The 22,287-nt window shown below is 43.0% G+C and overlaps 4 protein-coding genes across 4 annotated transcripts in view; 2 read left to right on the top strand and 2 right to left on the bottom strand.

The window, feature by feature from the left end:
- Window positions 1-1,745, bottom strand: part of synj2bp (synaptojanin 2 binding protein) — a 4,787-nt gene extending 3,042 nt beyond the window's left edge. Inside the window, exons 1-2 of the mRNA XM_024275935.2 lie at window positions 1,487-1,745; window positions 998-1,134 (exon numbers count right to left, since the gene is read on the bottom strand). Coding sequence (XP_024131703.1) covers window positions 998-1,134; window positions 1,487-1,550 — 201 coding nt within the window. The 5' untranslated portion in view covers window positions 1,551-1,745. The remainder of the gene's footprint in view (window positions 1-997; window positions 1,135-1,486) is intronic.
- Window positions 1,746-3,193: 1,448 nt separating this feature from the next.
- lgals3a (lectin, galactoside binding soluble 3a) lies at window positions 3,194-9,898 on the bottom strand. Its single transcript, XM_024275612.2, has 6 exons — window positions 9,710-9,898; window positions 9,362-9,379; window positions 8,582-9,280; window positions 7,152-7,240; window positions 6,912-7,068; window positions 3,194-3,844 (listed from the first exon to the last, which is right to left on the bottom strand). The coding sequence occupies exons 2-6, from the start codon at window positions 9,374-9,376 to the stop codon at window positions 3,689-3,691; spliced, it is 1,116 nt and encodes a 371-aa protein (XP_024131380.1). The 5' UTR covers window positions 9,377-9,379; window positions 9,710-9,898; the 3' UTR covers window positions 3,194-3,688.
- Window positions 9,899-10,213: 315 nt separating this feature from the next.
- Window positions 10,214-16,763, top strand: gmfb (glia maturation factor, beta). Its single transcript, XM_024275927.1, has 7 exons — window positions 10,214-10,358; window positions 11,613-11,709; window positions 12,226-12,275; window positions 12,352-12,401; window positions 13,499-13,581; window positions 13,653-13,726; window positions 14,918-16,763. The coding sequence occupies exons 1-7, from the start codon at window positions 10,356-10,358 to the stop codon at window positions 14,987-14,989; spliced, it is 429 nt and encodes a 142-aa protein (XP_024131695.1). The 5' UTR covers window positions 10,214-10,355; the 3' UTR covers window positions 14,990-16,763.
- A 563-nt stretch (window positions 16,764-17,326) lies between these two features.
- cnih1 (cornichon family AMPA receptor auxiliary protein 1) lies at window positions 17,327-22,283 on the top strand. Its single transcript, XM_024275899.2, has 5 exons — window positions 17,327-17,522; window positions 18,429-18,497; window positions 19,893-20,005; window positions 20,074-20,217; window positions 21,664-22,283. Exons 1-5 carry the CDS (start codon window positions 17,442-17,444, stop codon window positions 21,689-21,691), a joined length of 435 nt encoding a protein of 144 aa, XP_024131667.1. The 5' UTR covers window positions 17,327-17,441; the 3' UTR covers window positions 21,692-22,283.
- Window positions 22,284-22,287: the final 4 nt, after the last annotated feature.

Here is a 22,287-nt window from a genome sequence, read left to right on the forward strand (position 1 = left end):
GCGTCCCTGGTCCAAGCTGAATATGACAAATTCATGATTAAAAGAAGACTTTTCCAAATGGCAGCTTTTTTTTTGGGTTTATCTCCATAGCAACCGTTTCAAGTGCTACTCGCCTGGGGGTGACGAACATTTCTGTCATTTTTAGAACAACTGGCAAAAGTACGTTTTTGGATTTCTTCAGCAACGGCGCTTTTTTGCTAACCACGCCCCCATTCCTAACATGTTCAAACAGTATCTCATCTTGTATGATTCTGGTTCAGCAAACAATTCATAGGTCGAATTTTCACATTATTCCCCGAGTAACAGGGGGATGTCACTTTTGCGAGCTCGCCACGCTAACGTCGTTCAAAAACTACAAACTTTAAAACCAACATTTTAGTCTTTTGTTTACATGTTTACAGGAGTTTTAATTTGTAGCTGGTACTAAAGGTACTAAACTCATTTTTTTTTAGGAAATTTCAAGATAGCATCCTCTTCCTGAGGTGAGGTCAAAGGTCAACAAACTTTGGTTGTGAGTTTAATTTGGTGGCGCTTGTGCTAAATTTTTTGTTAAGATTGCCATCCCATAATCATTTCTTAACTTCTTTAGAAAATCTCTGACTGTTTTAGTTTCGTTAGAAGATTTTAATGTTTTCAGCCAGCGAGGCCCAGCGGATCCTAAATGGTTTAAAAGTGGTCAGAAAATGTGGGTCCCAAATGGATTTGTACACCGTTTCCATGGTGACCCCACCTGTGTTTGCCCACATTGGCTCCACTGAGGGCCGACTTAAGCCAATGTGGGCAAACACAGATGGTGCCACCCCAAAAACTGCGGACTAACCCAATTGGGGGTCACATCCTCTGCCCACTTTTAAACCATGTGGGGCCCACTTGGGCTGAGATTTTGACCCCATTCGTCTTTTAAGTTTCTAATGCTGTGATGTCATCATTTTTTTGGGGGGGTCCCTTGTCTGAGGGGCAGCGTGAATGTTCGTCAGAAGGATTAGAACTGGATTACTGAGAGGATCCGGTCTCCCTCCTGCAGTCTCCCGTCCAGCGCCGCGGCTCCGCCCGCTTTGATCTTGGACACGTAGATCCCGGTGTCGTTCTGGACGTACTGCTGGTCCAGTCCTCCCACGATGTTGAAGCCCAGACCTGCAGAGCAGAGCAGCTTGTTTACGCGCCAACAGCTGATCAAAGTACACGAGACCCCCGACGTGGACGTCCCCGCGTGGGGGTCCAGCGCCGTGAGGGGGTCAGAGGAGAGCTGTCCGTCATCTTCCTCCTCGGGCCCCGCACAAACCCGCAGTCTTCCATGAAGGATCTGTGTGTCTGAAGCTCTCAGCTTCCCGTCTTCCTGGATCGGAAGCGGCTTCCGCAAACCTCACGCCCGCAGTCCGGACTGGACCCTAGTTATTCCCAGGTTAGCTTTAGCTTCCTCGCGCTGACAGCCGGACTCCTGATGCTAACAGAACCGCTAACCGCGGAGTGCTAACGGAACTCTCACCTGTCGGTCCCCGTTCCAGTATAATGCTCTCAAGTTTGGCGGGGGGGTGCAACGAGCCGTTCATTGTCCCAACTTTGAACCAAAACAAGCCGTGGAGAAAGTGGACGGGGGGGGGGACTATTTATCTGAAGTTGAACTCATTGAAAGTTTCGATTTTGATCCTCCGGCGCAGGCGGACTTCATAGCTCGACTGCCCCCGACGGCCAGAGGAGGAACTGCAGGCCAGCCTTTGCAGATCGAAGGTTCAAAAACCGGAAATGACACGTCAGGGGGCGTGTCGGAAGGGGCGGGGCCGCCACTCAGGAATCCAGCTGACTCGGCGTCACTTTTTCCACAGAGATAGATCGAAAACCTTTAAACCCATCAACTATTCATCACTTTTCCACCAATATTATAAGTAAAAAAACTGGTTTTGATTCAAAAACTAAGGCCACCATAAAAGAATATAAAGTTTAGAAGAGAAACATCAAAATTTTAGGAGAAAAAAAATAGTAAAAATCATTATTTTATAAGAAAAAAACGTTTTGTTTTGTTTTTTTTATTAATAGAGGTGCACATTTACAATAAAAACAGTAGATTTATTGGTGTTCTGGAGCAGTGTGATGTCCACCTGAAATGTCTGCCTCATAAATTAAACAATTAATATTTGATTGTCTTTGTTGAAATATTTTTAAAAATAAGAAATGTATTTTTTTTTTTTTAAATGACTCTTTGAAACATAAACTTACAACTTTATTTTCCTAAAAGTTTGATTTTCAATCTGCATAATTTTACAACTTCATTCTTTACAGTTTTTTGTTCTTCTTCTTTCAAAGCCCTCGTTCTCTGTTGTAGAGTTTTAAACCAAAACATAAAAAACACTGGAAGCATCAATGAATCCTAGAAAAAGCAAATCAGAGGGTGAAGACTATATTTTGGCTCAGTGTACACAGAAAAAAGGGAAAAATTGGATCAATAAACAAATGTTATGCATTTAAAATTATTGGCTTGTATCAAATTAAAATTTTGAGTTAATGGTTCAGTCAATTCAACAATTATTTAAAGGACTTTTGTTATTTGATCTATCATTTGACTATTTTTCAGTGTAAAAAAATATAAATACAGATTTTATTGAATGTTAATACTGAATTAAAACAGAGACTTTTAAATATTTTAAATCTAAAATGTCCAAAAATCTTGGATATATATATATATATATGGCAAATGGCATATACTTGTATAGTGCTTTCTACCCTCCTTCCAGGGCCCAAATATTCATATATATATATATATATATATATATATATATATATATGAATGGAGTAAAATGTTTTAAAATAATTTAAATCCAGATTATAATTTTTTTTATCATTTTGGTTAAATTAACAAAGTTCTTTCAATTCTTACATTTGGAAACCTTTTGAAAATAAGTGAGAATAGCAAACTTTTGTTTTCTGAGTTTTACAAACTTTTAAGTTTCTGTGAGATAAATGAACTCACACTTAATGTTTGCTGCACATTTCCAATTTTTTTAACATTCTTTCTTTCATTTCAGATGTTGCTATGAAGAAAGAAAGAAGCACCTAAAGGAAGTCCATCTGTTTTGGTTCTGATCCGATCTTCCTGAGGCTTCAATAGTTGTGAAAAAGTGACACAAATGTCAGGAAATCCTCAGATTGATTCATCTCCAGATGAATAAACAAAAGGAAGAGAAGCAGAAATCCAGCATGAAGTTGATAAAAACAGCTTTAATCAGTTTCTGTCGGATTGTTTCCTTTATTCATAAAATCTAAATACTTCGTGATTCCTCTTTGGCAGCAGACTCAGGAACCCTCTCTGCATTTTTCAGGAGGATCGTCATCGCACAGAAACCGGTTCAGAAACGACCCGAACAAAATGATCCGCGAGGATTTGAGCATCAGACTTTCATGCACAGCGAAGGCTTTAAGTGAAGTTCATATAAAGAACAGAAGAAGAATCACACATGTAAACAGAACTCTGTTTGGGACACGTCACTCGTCTCACTCTATATTTGTATATATATTAGCTCTCCCTTAAAGTCTCTACTTAGATTAACCTAATTCGTCATTTGGGTGCGATTAGAGTCATTCGATTGGTTGAGGGAAGGTTGCAGTCTGATGTGGGAGGACGCGCCGCGCCGGCACGGATAGCTCGCTGCAGCTCCTGCAGAGGGTTGGAACGCGCGGGTTGGCGGCGGTTTTCTCAGATCATGCTCGGCGCGGCGCTGTAGAGCATCAGGTCTCCCGTGACTCGCAGCAGCGTCACGTCCTCCAGCCCGCCCACTCGGTGCTCGTACTCCAGCAGGTGGACGCCGTCCACGGCCACTTTGAACATGTCGGCCTCCACCAGGATCTTCAGCTGAAGGAGGAAGCAGACAGTCAGACACAGCAGTAAACACTCCTCTGGGGTTAAGATCAAAGCTTTTACAACAACATTTGGTAAAAACAGGTCAGTTCTGACTTTAACTCAAACATTCTGACACGTCAACAATAAAATCAGGAGTTTCAGAAAAGAGAGTCTGTTTTCTGATGCCATTTTTACAGCTAGTACTATTTCACTATGTAAATTATATTTTTTATGTGTCTGTTTATTTATTTTCCACAAAACAATTACAAAAACGAAACAATAAAACATGCAGCCTCGTTATTTTGAGATAATGAAAAAGAAACAGATTTCTTTTGCTCCTTTGACTCCATTAATGAAGTCTTTAGTACACTTATTCCCTTTCTCAAAATGATAAACAAAAAGAAAAAGGATTCTCGGAATATTACATTTTTTAGCATGTGTATTGATTTATGGTTGAAGATCATTCCATAACCTAATATCCTGTAAAATGCGATGTAATTATTTGTGGTTTCCAGCAACGACGTTCAGCAGAAATCAAACGCCGATCCTGGAAAACATTCTTCAGACTTTCAGTTTGTTCTGAAGAACTTTAAATCCCAAACTTCATGTTTCACAGTAGACCAGAAGTCTCACAGTTGCTCATCAGTGAAGTCTCGCCTTCTTTATGGCGTCACACACATTGACTGTATAAGTAAGAACTGGACAGACCCCTCCCCTTGTGTTCCAAACAGGAAGTACTCGCTGGTTCCAAGAAGACCAAAGTCCCAAAGTCTTTTTTTTAAAGATATATTTATTTTTTTATGGCCAGTTATTTAAGTTATAAACAGACCAATCAGATGCCTCAGTAAAAGCATGTGGTCCACACTGGCCCGGCCTCCATTGTTTGATTGACAGATTCTCCTGAGCCACTTTCAGAGGGAGGGGTGTGGCCTCTGATCAGGCTGAAACAAGCTCACTCATGATTGGTTGGCAGCAGTTCCTCTAAAGACGTGATTCAGACCGACTCGGATGAATGGCGGTTACGGGTTACAATATGGCGGCAGACGTACCAGGAAGTGACGGCGAAAGCTCCGGCCTGATTTCAGCAGAGCTGGAAGTAAACCATTGTTCTTTGTTTTTTGTTTTGCTTTTGTCATTTTAAATGATTATAATAACCACCAGCCACAACATCCTTGGGATCGCAAAGCAGAACAGGAAGTTTTGGAGGCGGTGAAGCCCGTCTTCAACCATAGAAGAAGAAGACAGATTCAAGCTTACGCTTCATGGCAGTACTGGCACCTGAAACGGAAGCATCTCGCCGTCATGACGTCTTCCTCGCCATCCTCATCAAGGTAATTCTGACTCGCATTTTATTATAAGAGAACGGGCGTAATGTTTTCAATCCTCATGCAGAATAACGTTGGATTGGATGTTTATGGACTGAAAATAATCCGAAAGAGCAGCACTACTGTCACAGGAAGTAAACTGATCTAAAGTAAAGTGTTCCTATTTTAGAAGTAAAACGAGCGAGAGGGTTTTTGTAGATGGAAAAAACAAGATTAAAGATTCGTTTACTGACAGAAGTTCTAAAAAAACAAATTATTTTAACACTGGAGCTTCAGCTCCAGTTTACATTCTTCTGAATCCGGTAACTCCAACAGTTCATGTAATTGACGTAATTCCAGCAGATTCTGAAGCGGAGAAATCAGCCTCACGCTGATATGCAGCTGCACAACAATGAAATGAGGAGACATATACAGTAGCATTACCAGCGATAATGCTAGCGTGAATGCTGAATGTAGCTGCTAAAGATGCTAGTGCTGATAGCTGAAAATGCTGAAACTGAAAACTTGCTAAAATATTAGCCAAATGCTAATTTAGCCAAAACACTAGAGAAATGTCAAATTTTGCTAAAACAGCTAGCATAATGCTAAAATATTAGCTAAACTCCAAATTAGCCTAAAAACCTGGAAAAAATGTAAATTAGCCAAAGTTACCATGTAAAGAAAAAAAAACTAAATGCCAAATTACGCTAAAAAATCTCGTAGTTTCTGAACATTTTAAAATTCGAATCGTGAATTATGAAGTTCACAGTTTTTAAAGTGCAGAAAGGATTGAAGGATTTTAACGATTTTTATTTTAAATGGTAAATGGCGTGTACTTGTGTAGCGCTTTCTACCCTGAAGCGCTTCACATTCACACACTGGTGGGGGCTCCGCTGCCGAACACTGGAGCCAACCTCCCACCAGGTGCCTTGCCCAAGGACACCTCGACACATGGAGTCAGGATCAGGACCGCCCTACCGCTGCTCCACAGCCGCCCCACATTTTTATTCAGTTCCTGTGGGGCATATTTTGCTCAGTATTTCAAAACTATAAAGTTTATAAATACTACAAATATAAGCAGTAATTTCCTGAAGACGCTGAACATTTTTATACCGAGATTGATGAAATCTCTTAAGTGTGATTGAGTTTGTATGAGCTGAAAAAGGAGAATCTCTACAGTGTGAATGCTGAGTCAGCAATCACACAATCACAACATCCTAGAGAATCAGTCGATTCTGCAGCAGAAACAAGCAGATTTTCACACCAACTCTACGCGGATATTCTTTAGAACGTGAATTGCTGCAGAACTTGGAGGATGGAAAAACTGTGGAGAACATTTTCAGGATTTTTGTAGTTAAATGATCCAAAAAAACAGAGATTTTTAGTTTCTGTTTACTGAGGTTAATCAGAACGTTGGCCCAAAAAATCCTTGTTTAAAGTGACAAACATCATCTCTGTCCGTCTAAATCTTTGAGTTTTCATCAGTTTTGTTGACTCTGATTTCCTGTTCTACAAAAAAGAATAAATGATGCTGATTTATTAGATATTATTCTAATTTAATACATCAGTACAGAGACACAGACAGTTGTGTTTTTTGTGCTTGCATATGACTTAACTGGGATCTTAAACTTTTAACTTTCAAAGGATGAAACTGAAATTCATGACCTGTACATGTAAAATCTCTATTTCTGTGAGCGTACGCCGAGCATTAGCAGTCCCGTACATGACAACAGCACCGTACGTAAACAATAACTGTTGAGTAATCGATTACTGACCTCAAACGTGCGTCCCTGAACAAACGGGAAGCCCCCGTCCCGCTCCTCCGGACCCCAGCAGTGTCCCAGGTTGGAGTTCCTGACAATGGTCTGCTCGTTGAAGCGAGGATTGAAGTGGAACACCACGTCCGAACCTTTGATGAAGTCCACCTGGAACCTGAAGTGACAAATTCCCTCATGAGGATCAGACTGCAGCACTGAAACACACAGAGGCCGAACAGCCCGGCGGTGAACCCCGACCTGTTGGCGCCGGGAACCGGCTCCCCGACTATGGTGATTACAAGCCGTGGCATGATCCCAGCGTGAAGGGGGAGATCGTACGGCAGCCCCTGCACAAAACACACGTGTACACTGAAAGATGATCAGAGCTCCTGTCTGCTGTGAGAATGAACAGAAACTGGAATATTTACCTTTTGAGGCCCCACCCATCAGATTTTATAAATCTCTTCATTACTACCAAACATAAGCAGTGACGTAATGTCATAAAGTGTCAATCTCACAGGGGGCCAAAATCCAAAACACACCTGAGGTCGAACAGGATAAACATTTATTGATACTCTAAAACTACTTTTTTAAGACTTTAAAACCGGAACTTTTAAACATAATTATGAACTAGATATATATCATTACCTGTGATAACGCTAATCTGAATGCTGAATTTGGCTGCTGAAGCTGATAGCCAGCTAAAATATTAGCTAAATACCAAATTAGCATTAAAAAACTAGAAAAAAAAAAACCTAAATTAGCCAAAACAGCTAGCATGCACCTGAAATATTAGTTAAACTCCAAATAGCCTAAAAAATCTTACTAAATGCCAAAATAATCCAAAAAGCTGCAGGATGCCAATTTTTAAAACTTTAATTTTTAAACTTAATTCTGAATAATAAAAACTCAGGAATATTATTCCAGAATAAATCAACTTAAACCTTAAATAACTTTCAATATTTTACTCTCAATAAAATATATTTTGTCAAAATTATACGAGTTAGAAATGAGCTCATGATAACATCGGGTCATTAATAAGAATAGAATAAAATGATCTGGAGGGCCGGATCCGGCCCCCGGGCCGTGACTTTGACACATGTGTCATAAAGTATTGAAATGTAGTTAAACATTAGTGGAAGTTTGACCCCGCCCACATTCCTGCTGGAACACCTTCATGAGTCACAGTCGTTTATTTCAACACCAGATTATCATCAGCTGAAGCTTTTACACATTTCTATGAGGAAAAGCTTTAAATTCACATTGAATTCAAACAAAAAAATCTAAAGATTATTAAACATGCAGACGACTCCGATTAACGCGTCCAGGAGGAGATTATTGCACTTGAAAGAGATTAAACAACTTCATGTGAGTTCAGATTACAGCACTGATCAAGCCGCCTGTGATGCTGGAAGTGACGTCCTCGTCCAGCAGAATCCACCGTTTCAATAAAACGGAGGATTAAATCTGGGCTGAAAAACAGAAACGCATTTATTTAGAACTTCAAAGTCCCGCCTGATTGATGGTTTAATGGCACCCCAGCAGAGCCCAGAGTACAAAACCCGAGCAAAGTCCTGCAGTCACAGAGTTTCTGAGAGGATCTCCACGGGACACCAGACCTGATTCACACCGGAAACCAAAAGCTACAAGCAAGCGCCAGAAAACTCCTAAGAAGTGCAAACACTTACCAGCGCGCCCCCAGCAGCAGGGGGCCCCCCGTACAGACCCATGGGTGCAGGGCCGGGGCCATAAGAACCAGGGTTAGGACCAAAACCGCCACCTCCAGGTGGACCCCAGGAGCCAGGCGGCATCGGAGGGAAGCCTCCAGAGGGGAACGCAGGGAAGGATCCGGGGCTGGTGGCAGGAGGGAAGGCGCCGGGGCCTCCGGGTCCATACATCCCATTGCCTCCTGGCTGGCTGCCGGGATAAGGCATGTTTGGGTAAGGCCCGGGAGGAGCTCCAGGGCCAGAAGGATACGGGTAGGGACCGGGACCCCCGGGAAGCTGTCCTGGAGCCGCTTCAGGGGGGTACTGCCCAGGGAACTGCCCCGGCGCTCCCGGGCCGGAGGGGTACTGCCCTGGAGCTCCTGGTGCAGGTGGAAACTGTCCAGGTATTCCAGGACCAGCGGGAAACCCACCCGGTGCTGAAATGGGTCCCGGGTACTGGCCTGGAGCTCCGGGACCCGAAGGGAACGAGAAAGGTCCCGGGGCCCCCGGTCCAGAAGGTCCACTGTTGTAGTCGAGCGGCGCCGAGGGCTGGGTGGGGGCTCCGGGGGCAGAAGAGGGCCACCCCGGGTTTGAAGGGGGATTTCCAGTCGGAGCGGAAGGGTTAGTGTGGCCCATTTTCTTGGCCTGGCTCGGCGTGTCCTCCCCTAAAGCATCTGCCAGCTACAAGAAAAGGAGAAAGTCACAACAGGCCCCGCCCACAAACACTCACCTGAAATCAAGAAGAAAATACTTAGAACTCACAGAGAAATCTGCCATGATCTGAAAGAGAAGAATAAACAGACGCGTCAGTTTGTCAACAAAGACTGGATGTTTCCTGAGTCTGATTAAATGTTTCCATCATCTCATCCTGACGCTCAGACGAATTCCGACCGAGCCCAAACAACTGTGACGTCACTAAACTGTCCTTATACCCGCAGGATTAACTTAGACGGAATATTATTAATACAATTCCTCTTAAAATACCAACACAGTTGATATGGAGGTGGATCCCGACCTAGCTAAGAACAGCTAACTGCTAGTAAATATTCGTTTAATCTGTATGTTTTCATCTAAACCGAGAAGTTATAAAAGTTATATTTTTAAAAATACCTTATTAGAAAAACCGCTGGTCTCAGAGGGAAAACAACCCGGAAAGCGAAGGTTTATCCCGCCGTGGAAACAGCAGTGAAAGCTAACGTTAGCTTCCAAAACTCCAAACTCCTAAACAAGATTGCGCATGCGCCGGGGCGGTGACGTAGCGCGAGAGCACAGACGCGGAAGTAAGTGTGAGCAACTGTGATGGAAACAAAACAAACCTCCCGTATCTAACATCTATTCTTCATTTCATCGTAATCTAAACCTCATAGTGAGAATTTTCTGACTAAACTAAAACGTTTGTAAGTGAACCGCAGTAAGGACAGAAAACAAACAAAAACATTTGGAAAATTAATAAATGAACGCCATTAGGAGTTTGTATGATAAACAAATGACAAGTTTAAAGGAATAGATTTTTAAGTCTATTTAATATTTAACTGATCATTAAAGAAACATTTGATATAAAAATCCACATAAAACTCGATAACTATGGTTTCATGATGAGTCGTCTTTATTGACTTGTAACTCGGCATGAGTTGAGTGAGAAGAGGCGGGGAGGAGGGGCGTCTGTCTGGGATTGGTCCGCGCCGTCAGTCAGCCTCCCTGCCGTTCACAGCCGCAGCTGCAGCTTCCCGGGATTTCTTTGTTAAACCCCGTGACGATGGTAAGTTATTCTGCTTCCGCCGTTTTCACGTCTCCGTCCGAACAGACGGAACAAACGAGAAGTTTATTCCGAAAGTCCTTTTTTCTATGAGGGATCGCGATCGTAGCTGTTTAGCCTTAGCCTGCTAGCCTAGCATTACTTCCACCCTTTGCTGTTGAGCTCAGCAACACAAACAGGGAGGTACTTCCGGTAAAAACCTTCAAAATAAAATGACTAAGCTCCAACAATGTCTTTTTTTTGGTGGTTGCTTTCATTTTGATTTAAAAGTAAGTAATTAAAGCCCGATTGTTATCATTTTGTGGTTTTCTATTGTACCTTTATAGAACATTTTATTTATTTTTGGCCTCGTTGACTTTATGGAATACTTATTTTATTTATTTATTTATAGTCAAAGTTGTCTTTATTTTGTGTTTATTTTAGACTTTATATATATATGCCTGCTCAATTCTTTAGAATGTAAGAGCTTTAAAGGGAATGATGCCTTTCTGTCTCTGTTAACATGAGCACTCCCTTTATAGCTGGTCAATTTTATTTTTAATGTTTTTTCTAACTTTTAAAATTGTCGGCTAGTAATATTGAAGCTGCATTTAAAATAGCTTTTTACAAGTCCTATTTGCCTTTTTTATGTACACAGTTTAGCCAAATGAATAGTTGCACTTGTAAAATGAGCAAAACATGTCTATTTTATTTGATCACATAATAATTTCTTCTTTTTTGTACATCTTGTATAATAACGTTGGATCAGATTAGAAATAATCGAGTTGTCGTTTTCTTAAAGCTTTATTTTGAAGGTTTGTGTGTGTTGTTTCCGGTCGGTGTGTATTTTTCGCTTGATTCCTAGCATGGATGTGTTTGGACACGTCTGTCTGCCGCTTCGTGCTAACTCCTGTTTTATCACGACGTTTCGCTCCTGCTTCCCGCCCGCGTGCCCCGACAGCTCCGCTCCGCGCGCCCTCCAGACACCGGGCGGTGTTCCGCGTGCGCATCCCGATTCACCTGCGCTCGGATGCTGCCGGTGGGAGACGGAGGCGGGAAGGATCCTGAACCAAAAAATAAACTCTCTCCTTTTGAGTCCGTTTCTGTCACGTTCTCCTCCTAATCTGAGGAGATCTCCTCCTAATCTGAGGAGAACTCCTCAGTCATGTGACATTTAGGAGGTCAGCTTCCCCAAAGTCACATGATCACACCTGACTGGTTTCAGTTTCCGCCCGGCTGGGTTCTGATCCGTCTGCTTCCCTCCTGTCTGTGGTTCAGAGTGAGTCTCTGGTGGTTTGTGACGTGGATGAGGATCTGGTGAAGAAGCTGCGGCAGTTCCGGTTCCGGAAGGAGACCAACAACGCGGCCATCGTCAGTGAGTCCGCCCTCCCTTCCCGTGATCACTGCTGAGTGGGGTAGAAGGGGACTGTTGAGGCAGAAAGTGTCACATTGATGTCACACACAGCCTCACGTGGAGCTGCTGGATGTTCATCGACGTTCGGCGCTGAACTGAAAATGGGAGGGGGGCCGGGGGGCGGGGTCATTATGGAGGGTTACTGGAGCACGAACGACAACAAACGTCCCTCATCAGACCTTTTTGTTTTCATGCTGCGACTGAGGCGTTCAGCTCAGAAAGTCCAACGTTAGAGGCTGTACAGGCAGCTTTTACGGGTGGGGGAGGGTGGAGCCTTCACCTGGCACACCTGGCTCAGGTGTGAGGGGTAAACACCTAAAGAGGACATAAAAACTGGACACCAAGGGTGAAGGGAACACAGTTTATTAAATAAACTAAAACGTGTGTCCTCCAAAGAGAGAACCAAATGGAATCATCCGTGCGCTGGTTCAAACAAAAAGACGTGTTTCCAAACTGACCTGTGGATTTTCCCTGCAGTGAAGATCGATAAGGACCGGCAGCTGGTCATTCTGGACGAGGAACACGAGGTGAGTCCTCATGAGGGACGGCGTCACCCGCGGGAGCAGAAACCCCAAAACAAAGCTTTCTTCTTCTGTCTGTCAGGACATTTCTCCAGACGACCTGAAGGACGAACTTCCTGAGCGACAGCCCAGATATCCTTCGGTGAAGCTGAAACTTCGTCCTACCGAGTCGTTTCTGATGCCTCAACGGTCGAGTCGCCATCATCCCAAAAGCACAGAATCATATTTTTAAGGAGGATTTTTAAATGAATGTCTAAAGAACATTTTCAGTCTGGAAAACAATCCAGGAAGCAGCCCCTCACATCACACTCCCACTTCCGTGTCCTAAGCAGAAGTTATTTGTGTTCCTGTACAGTAAACCTGTGCACAGTCTGATGGCTACGGTGGCCCTGAAGGACAAATCAAAGAGACAATTAAAAAAGTCAAACAAATAAAAAAACATTTCCGAGTTTTACAGAAATCAAAATGAAATGTCAAAAAAAGAAGAAAGTGGAAAAGGTAGCTAATGAGGCTGCCACGATTAGTCGACTAATCGACTATTAAAACCATCGATTAGTTGTTACTTTATATTATATGGAGTCAGAGTGTAGTAAAGTTAAAAGTTATAATAGCATTCTGATAGATTTTTGGACTATTTTGGCATTTATTAAGGTTTTTTTAGGCTAATTTGGAGTTTAGCTAATATTTCAGCTTTATGCTATTTATTGAGGCTAATTTAGACTTTTTTTATTTTTAAGGCTATTCAGCTTCCAGCATTCACACTATCACAGATGATTCTAGTGTGAATATATCTAGTTTTTAGTTTAAAGCTAATTATGGTTAATATCTGTGTTTTACATCCACTTTTCGAATGACCCGATTAGTCGACTACTAAAATATTTGTTTATCGCAGCTCTATGAGCTACTATGGGATGTCACTGATTGGATGATGACATTTTAGAGGGAAAGCTGAAGGAGCGTTTGGAGTGGGCGTGGCCAGAAGCTTAAAGAAGATATCACATGACAGATAACTCCCTGTTGAAAAATGTGAACAAATCTCATCAGTGACATCCCATAATACTTACCCTTTTGTGGTCATTTTTTTTAATGTGTCATGATTTGGTCTTCAGGGCCACCGTACTTTGACTCCAGATGTTCTGGACCGTTTCCAGATCAATAATCTGGGAATAATCCCGATGAAATCTCCTCCTTTCCGAGCCTCAGACCTGGTTTTCCTTAGCGCTCTGAACGTTCATCGTCTACAGCTACAAGTACCAGCACGACGACGGCCGGGTGTCGTACCCGCTCTGCTTCATCTTCTCCAGCCCCGTGGGTAAGACGCTCTCCCGCCGCCGTTCCAGTCCGCCCGCCGCAGCTCTTTGGCACCGTTTCTGTGTTTTCCAGGCTGCAGACCCGAGCAGCAGATGATGTACGCCGGCAGCAAGAACAAGCTGGTGCAGACGGTGGAGCTCACCAAGGTCAGTGACCCCGCAGGACGGGAAACAGGAAGTGGATCTCATGACCTCACGGAACCCCGCTCAGCTTCCTGTTCTCAGTCCAGCATTCCTCACAGCTCAACCTGCAGAAGAATTCAGCTTCAACACGTTCAGATCGTCCCTCAAGTCTTAACGTGGGGGGGGGTCTGCAGCTGTTAGAGGAGAAATCTCTTAGAGAGGAAACTGTTTATGTGAAATATTTATGTATTTAAAGAGGTAAATTTAGAGGAGATGAAACATCTGGCTTTTAAGGGAGTTTGAGATACAAACAACCACGAAGGAATGAATGATAAAAACCAACTAAATCCATTACAACAAACATACAACATTCATTCGTGCCTTAAAGAACATTTTACAGAGTTCAAAACAACAGAGCAGACGTATCAAACAGAAGAGAAAGATCGGCGAGTTTCTTTAGACGAGTTGAAGGAGTTTTCCTGACTGAACAGAGTTTAAGAGTTTATCTGCATCTGTGCTTATTAAAGGAGCAGAAACGCAAACGCTGGTATTTATCCAGTCAGATTAGGACACAAACCAACAAAACTTCAAGAAGAATCATAAATAAAAATGCAAATAGAACTTAGATCATGGGACAAAGGAAAGTTGTCCTGATATTTGGGTTACTCGAAAACTGTTTTTATATCTGGAGACACAAAATAATACAGAATAAAAGAACAGCAGTGGGTGAAGTGAAGGAAAAGCAAAGTTTGTTTTCTCAAGAAAATGAGTTAATAACCCGTTATAACAAAAGTTCCTTTTCTTGAGAAATGCGATAATGACTCGTAACGATAAAAAATAATAGTTTTCTTGTTATAACGAGAAACTATTGTTATAATGAGCTATTATCTCGTTTTCTCAACGAGATAATAGCTGTTATGACGGGAAAACGATCATTTTTTAACGTTTTCCCGTCATAACAATAAAATATTGTTAAATGATTCATTATGACTCATTGACTGTAAGCTGGCGTGAGAGGGATGATGGGAAATTATGCAGGCTTAAGACCCACTAACATAGAGGTGAGCTCTTGTCGCTCTGCAGAAACTATGTCTTAGTCAACAACAGTTTTTTTTTTGTATTTTGGCTGAAAACGGTGTCATTATAGTTAACTGGAAACTATGAAAACGAATCAGACGATGACCTTTGACCTTTGACCTCTTGACCTCTCTGTAGGTGTTTGAGATCAGGAACACGGAGGACCTGACGGAGGAGTGGCTCCGGGAGAAACTGGGCTTCTTCCGCTGAGCCGGCGGCGTCCGGCGGCGGTCTGGGGTGTGAGGAGGCTCCAGACCAGCTCCGCTCATCTTCATCGTCTTCTTCCTCTCCTCCTAACCTGTGGAAGCACCTGTCCGGAGCGGTCGGCGGCCCGGTTCGGGTTCTGCCGACGCGGTTCCGATACAGCCGTGTTTTCGTCCCATGTGCCAGTCAAGTGTCCGTTCCGATGAGCGCTCCTGATCCCGACGTCAGTCCGTCTAGATCCTCACCTGGGAGAGTTCCAAAGCTTAGTAACCTGTTCAGATGTCCTGGTTCTGCTGTGTGGAGGGGGTTCTGCCTTCCGCTGTTCGTCTAGATCTTGTGTCGGTTTCGTTTTCAGTACATTTCTCTACGTTTGCTTCCCGCCGGGACTCTTCCTGGAACCTTAACATTCCAGTCATGAAGTTTTCCGCTGGAGTCGGCGGCGGTGAGCGTCTTCCTGTCGCTCTCCTTTCTGCTGTAATGAATGTCGTGCTGCGTCTGCATGCTCAGCCCCTCGGCTGCTTAAGAATGTGACTGTCGGGTTGTCTGTACAGAACAGGGTTCAACCACTGGAGGTTCCCCCGTCCGGCTGATCCAGCACCTCGTGCCAATTCTCCAAGTCTTCACCCTCAGCCGTGCTGAGTCAGCACTTTGACGGGAAGTACACATTAGAAAAACACAACACAGAACGTACAAATTCACACAAATCTCTTTTTTTAAGACTTTCACTCCAGAAACAGCCCACATCATGATCCTTCCACCGCTTTTGATCCATTTTCTTCACTCTTTGGAAAAACCACGAAGGCCTCTTTCTTTATCTGTCTGAGGCCTTTAGAGCAGTGGTAGGGAACTCTGGTCCTCGAGAGTCACCTTCCTGCATGTTTTCCAATATACCCTGTTCTGGCATGTTCTTATTGGCTGGACACACCTGAACCAGGTAATCAGACATGAGTAGGGGCTCAAAGAATTACCTGGTTCAGGTGTGTCCACGCAATAAGAACATGCCAGAACAGGGTATATTGGAAAACATGCAGGAAGGTGACTCTCGAGGACCAGGGTTCCCTACCCCTGCTGTAGAGTCTCAGATTCAGGAAGTGTTCTGTTCCACTCAGACTTTCAAAATAAAAGTTTTTTTTTGTTTCAGTTTGAAACAACAATTTAAATAAACATTTTAAAAATTATTTTAAGGTTTTAAAGCCACATTTCATCTGAATTAAATAAACCCTTTTAAATAAAACACATCTTTGAATGAACCTTCACGTAACCATCTGCTGAAACAGAAACGTCCAGGTTTGCTCCGTCACTCTGATGCTTCACAGGTTGTTTTTGTCACAGTTTACACCTCAATTTCACTAACATTCAGGTTTTTACACAAAGAACAAAATCCTTCTTAACTTTAGCTGCTGTAAAAACAGAATTCTGATAAACTAATGTAAGTAAAACACTACATTCTGACGTTTCACCTGTTACTGGTTTATTTGAATCAAAACTGTTTTCTATTTTAGGTGGAATGAGCTGTTGTGGTTTGTCTCTTCAGTGCTGTTTCTGCTCAGCCTTTAACCGTTGACTCTGAGAAAATGTCTGTTTGATCTGGATAAGTGTTCTCTTTGGTCCAATGCCGGTTCTGGTTCCTTTTATTCAAACTAAAAAAACCCACAGCTGATGACTGTCATAACCAGCTGTCTGATGGCATCAATGAAACTTGAGATGTTTGTATTTTTCCATACTTTATAAAAGTGCTTATTGTCCTGTTGTCCAAATAAAGACTGTGATGTCGACCGTCTGCTCTTATTCTCCTTTTCAATTTAAGAGTTAACATGAAAATTCAACAATAAGAGAAAAGATCACATGAGATGTTGGAATCCAGAAAATGTGTCTTTTTGTCTACAGATGTTTTCACACTCCAGTTATTACATAATTTAAGAAGGAATTTACAAAATCAGGAAAACTACAGAAAGATGAAATAAATGTGAGCAAAATAATTAGAAATAATCTAATTCATTTTCTGAAATATGCAAAAAGAAAGAACATCATTCTCTGATAAGGTTGTCACTAGAAATGGAGGAGTTTAAAATAAAGACCAATCTAGATAAAATATTCTGGATCCTGTTATTTTGTCTTTTTTAGTTTTCACACTTACACAGTCTGAAATCAGAAGAAATGTCTTATTTTTCCTTGTTTTAAATACTCTTTGAAAACCAGAATTTCTCATTTTTGAAACCTGAAGACTCCAGAAATCACGATTTAAGGAATATGTAACGTAAACCGGTTTAACCAAAACCTTAAAGTTTAGTGATCAAATCAAAGCTGTTTATTGTATTGGATGCAATACCGCTTAAGTCCGCCAGATGGCATCAGCGCAGTCACGCGGCGCTGCTCGGGTTCAACAATGACAGGATGACAGGAGAAGAAGAGCCGCCGCTGCTGCCTGCATCATCCCCAGACAGAAGCAGCAGAAACCATGGCGTTCACATTCGCGGCCTTTTGTTATATGCTCGCTCTGCTGCTCACGGCGGCGCTTATCTTCTTCGCCATTTGGCATGTAAGTACACGTCCAGGAGCGAGATTCTAAACGCAGAAAACAACTGAGAAATCAAACACGGAGCCTGTCGTTCCGTACGTGTGAATGAATCAAACACACCCTGGATCGGCTAATGCTAACGTCTGGACAAGTGGACGCCAAATCTAAATCCGCTTTTAAATCGATAGTTACATTTGAAGTCATCGCAAGCATGTGTGGCGGGATATATGTTTGGGAAAGTTTCAGTCAAACCACAATATTTCAGAAAAAAAGCCGGAAAATTGGGAACTTAGCATCTAGCCTGCTAGTTAGCATGTAGCATGCTACGCTAGCATGAATCCAGGCGCAAAATTCGTCTGTTTGCGTTGAGTTATGGTTTATTTTACCCAGACGGAATGTTGTGAAACTCGTTTTTTTTGTGTGCGTGTGTAAATTTATCGTTTCGACGTTTTTCTTTGTGTTTGTCTGGTTATCTGATCTGGTTACGAAACCAAAATGTTTTTTTCTTCGTAGAAGCATTGTGAAATATCAGTTTGTGACTCATTAAGCCCACAAAAATACTCATAAAATTGAGATTTACTTTTTTTATTCTTCTTCCAAATCAAAGTAAAAAAAAAAAAAATTCTCCCCTGAATTTGGGTGTAGTTATGAGGCTCTGTGTAAAAACAGATTTATGGAGATCAGAGTCCAGAAGTTTTTCTACTGGAGTGAATTAATGCTAGCAAGTTAGCAACAGGTTAGCAGTTTGATTGAATTCAGTTTGTAGGAATCAAAACATGTTTCAACAAATGTATTTGACTTTAGTATTTTTGAACACCTCAGTTTATTCTTTTTATGTGACCAAAAACATCTCCACGTGAAACAAATATACATTTTTGCATAAATGGAGTATTTATAGTTTATTTTTTCCTCATCTTACTCCTCCAGATAATAGCGTTTGACGAGCTGAAGACGGACTACAAGAATCCAATAGATCAGTGTAACACTTTAAATCCGGTAAGTGGCCCCTGCGGCCCCCGTGTGGCCCCCATGCGGCCCCCGTGCACCCCTCCTGCCTCTGCATGCAGACGCGCTCTCCTCACAGATCTTTATCTCCACCGACCCGACCCGGTTCTTCTGTAAAATCCCCGCTCTGTTTCGCTGGATAACCTGGCTGTGATGACTTCAGTGATCTTGTCGGCTGTCAAACTCTAACGCCTTTTTTTGTTTGTTTGTTTGTTTTTTGCGATCTGCTTTATTCTTTAATCACCTTTTTGTGGCAAAAAGACAGTTGAAAAGGTCAAAAAGATTAAGAGGGTGAAAATTGCTTTGAAGGTTTGTACCCATTTTTGACATGTTTGCTTGGTTCAGATCAGTCTGTCGTTTTGCACGGAGAAGTGTTTGCAAACGTCTTTTCAGTTAACTAACCTGGAGTTCTTTGTTTACTTTAAAAATGTTCTTTCATTTATTTTCACTTTTTCTTTAACATTTTTTTCCCGCTATGATTTAAGTTTAAGTGTCAGATTTAATTTCCTTTCAGAGTGCTGTTAGCATGCTTAAGTAAATATTAGGAAATGTTAATATTTTGATTTTTTTTTTTTTTTTTTTTAGTTAAATTTTGGGGTTTGTAAGAACCCTAAAGGTGCATCTGTTAACTGAAACGACTTGCAAATGCTGGCAGCATGCTTGACCTCTGTAGTCGACCCTCATCTGCATAGACTGTGATGGGATTGCATAATCTCTGTAATCTCAGGTGTTCAGACTCGCGGTTCTGGTTGTTTTTCGGTGTTTGAGCTGCAGGCCGAGCGGCTCTGATGTCGGTTGGACCTCGTATGAGCTCAGCCGCTGCGGTTCAGAGCAGATGGCGGCTCAACCCGAGCTCAGCAATATTCCTGGATGCTGATTGGCCGCCCGTCTCTCCAGTGGGAGGAGCTAGTCTGAATATAAGCCGTGTCTGTTCAGATTAGATCTGGTCTGCGGCCGTTTTCCTGCTTTGCTCGTGTGTTTTTGCCGGTTTCTGCCCCTCCCTCTCCTCCTGCACCCCCCACGCCTCACCTGTCCATCTGTCGATTGGCCCCGCCCTCTGCTCTTTGCATGGCTTCCATGTGGTGCCTCCATCTGCCCGGCTGCCCCCCACACCCCCCCGGCAGGCTGCTGCATCAGTTCTGCTGCAGCATGGCCCCCCCACCAGAGAGGGGGGACGTTCCAGATGGAGCTGATAGTTTTAGCTCAGGTGTGCATGTCTTAGAATGGGGGGGTTGGGTCAGTCTGACCCCTGAACCGGTGTCTCCAGAGTTTGTTCTTGAAGCAGCGCTCTGATGTTTGAGGAGGAAACTTTTGTGGGATTTTTCCGAGTCGTCCGATCTGATGATCCAGTTCAAAAGTTCTGACGTTCCGGACCGTCTGTTCCAGCTGGTGCTGCCGGAGTACCTCATCCACTTCTTCTTCTGCGTGATGTTCTTCTGCGCAGCCGAGTGGCTCACGCTCTTCCTCAACTTACCTCTGCTGGCTTATCACGTGTGGAGGTGCGTCAAAACAGTTCCTCTCAGATGCCCCGCCCCCTGCTCCCTGTGACTGGCTGGTTTCTCTGCAGGTACATGAGCAGACCCGTGATGAGCTGTCCAGGACTCTACGACCCCACCACCATCATGAACGCAGACATCCTGGCGTACTGTCAAAAGGAGGGCTGGTGCAAGCTGGCCTTCTACCTGCTGTCCTTCTTCTACTACCTTTACGGGTACGTCTCTGAGGCCCCGCCCACCTCAGACCCAACCAGAACTTTGGCTTCAAACTGAAAGAAAACAGAAGTTTAGTTTGATATATTTAAGTTCCACTTTAGTTCAGTTACAATCTGAATGTCACATTAAACACATTAGGTCTAAAGCAGACAAAGTTGAATCCTTTTAAGGATTTCTTTACTTTATCGCCTCGTTTTCAGGAGCAGAAATATTGTAACTGTGAGTAATCAGATTACTGACCTGTTCATGTTTGTAGTCTGAATACTTTCAGGTCATGAGTCCACGGAGACTCTGACCAAACGTGATTTTTCATGCCAAATTCGCTGCTCAACATTTGTCCAGAAATGTGTTTCTCCGGCTGTGGGAGGAGCTACTGTCAAGTTTCTAGTTTCATCACTTCAAGATGATGTTGAGAGATCAGATTTATTTATTTATTTTAAAGAGCTCCAGAAAAGCAGCGGTGATCCCATCTCCATGTCTGGGTTCATGAGATCATTCAGAGACTCTCCTGGAACGATGAGTTTCACCACCGACTAAAGAAACGGCGTCTGGATGACGGCGTCTTTCAGCAGGACTTCTGTCTCTGTGATGACTTCCTGTCCCTCTTTAGTCCGAAAAGGGAAAAACAAAGATGATCTTTTTATTATTGTCTCAAACCAAATAATTAAAATAACATAAAGTTCAGGAGACGATCAGATTTCAGATTTTGGACTCCGCCCACTGATGACATCATCAACATGTCCTGGGCCAAAACTGAGTTCTTGATTGGTTGTTGCGAGAATTCAGATATTCAAACTCTGAAAACATCTAAATGCGTCGGTGTGATGACTCGACATTGAACCTGAACACTGAGTTTCTTTGACCTTTGACCTCCAGAAGAGGTCGCCATCTACTTTTTTTTTTTAAACCACCTTTAGTACCTTCAACAAATTTAAACTCCTCCCACTAGAGGGATGTCAATCTATTGCCTCTAGAATCATTTCAGCTGCTTGAATTGTTCATTCTGAAGTTTGTAGAACGGCGCTAGCGTGAACGCGGCACTCTCATGTTGTTCACACATTTTTACTGGAATATTGTGAATCCATAAATCCTTGGCTCAACAAACAAAGTGACTATTTTTAGGAAAGTGGGTGTGGTTAGCACAAAATTTCCGTTAAGGAAATCCCAAATTTTACTTTTGCCATTTTCTGTATAAAGGACATCTAACTGTTCGTTACTCCAAGACGACCAAAAAAGGAAATGGTTGCTATGGAGATAATGCAACAGAAAAGCCGCCATCTTGAAAAAGGCTTTTGCAACTGTGATCAGGGAAGCAGAACGAGAGGGGGCGGGGCATGTAGCAGCTCAGCCAGTGAGGGGGGGGTCAAACCTGGGTGGCGCCTGCAGGCTGCACCGCTCCAGACTGAGTTGATGATTCTCTAATAACGGTTGTGGTCTCCTCACAGGATGATCTATGTTCTGGTGAGCTCCTAAACGGGACGGCGAGCGGACCCGCCCGAGCAGAAGCTACGACCCGGTGCTGGAAGACTGAACCTGCTGGACCTCACGGCGAAGACCTGGACCCGGCGCAGACCGTCACTTCCTGAAACATTTTGGCTCCTCCCCAACACGTCTGCTCCCATGGTTCTGCAGAACCGCTCATGGAAAACATCTGAATGGACCCCTCCCCCTCCCGTTTTTTTAATTGTTTAAATAAAGGTTTTCATTCGTTTTCAGAACCGCGAGCTGCAGCGGCGTTTTTGATTCGCTGCTGGTATTTCTGGGGGGGGCTGCCGCGTGGACAGAGACGTTTGTTTACTCGTCATGTGATCGTGCCGCCATGTTTGTCTCCCGCTGTGACTCCAGATGATTAGCTCGTGTCTGCAGACGAAGGTGACGTCCGTTCACTTTCACCGTCTACATCAAACATTTCTTCCTATTTATTCCTAGTTTTTAATTTAGAGGATTTTTACATCGAACACTCCAGGTGGGCGTGGCCAGACTTCCACTGTTTGTCATCTGTCGTGTAGATTCATCATTTCATTACAGATTTTATTGAATCTAAATAAAAGTATTTCACTCTGAAGTTT

Source organism: Oryzias melastigma, linkage group LG22 (genome assembly GCF_002922805.2).
Source record: "Oryzias melastigma strain HK-1 linkage group LG22, ASM292280v2, whole genome shotgun sequence".
NCBI lineage: Eukaryota > Metazoa > Chordata > Actinopteri > Beloniformes > Adrianichthyidae > Oryzias > Oryzias melastigma.

Coding starts and splice junctions, on each gene's coding strand:
- gmfb (XM_024275927.1), top strand. Junction 13,582..13,652: donor CATCTTCTCCAGCCCCGTGG/GTAAGACGCTCT, acceptor TGTGTTTTCCAG/GCTGCAGACCCGAGCAGCAG. Junction 13,727..14,917: donor AGACGGTGGAGCTCACCAAG/GTCAGTGACCCC, acceptor ACCTCTCTGTAG/GTGTTTGAGATCAGGAACAC.
- lgals3a (XM_024275612.2), bottom strand. Junction 7,241..8,581: donor CTGCTGCTGGGGGCGCGCTG/GTAAGTGTTTGC, acceptor TGTTTTGTGCAG/GGGCTGCCGTACGATCTCCC. Junction 3,845..6,911: donor TTCAGGGACGCACGTTTGAG/GTCAGTAATCGA, acceptor TTCCTCCTTCAG/CTGAAGATCCTGGTGGAGGC.
- cnih1 (XM_024275899.2), top strand. CDS start 17,442: ATGGCGTTCACATTCGCGGCCTTTTGTTATATGCTCGCTCTGCTGCTC. Junction 18,498..19,892: donor AGTGTAACACTTTAAATCCG/GTAAGTGGCCCC, acceptor CGTCTGTTCCAG/CTGGTGCTGCCGGAGTACCT. Junction 20,218..21,663: donor TTCTTCTACTACCTTTACGG/GTACGTCTCTGA, acceptor GTCTCCTCACAG/GATGATCTATGTTCTGGTGA.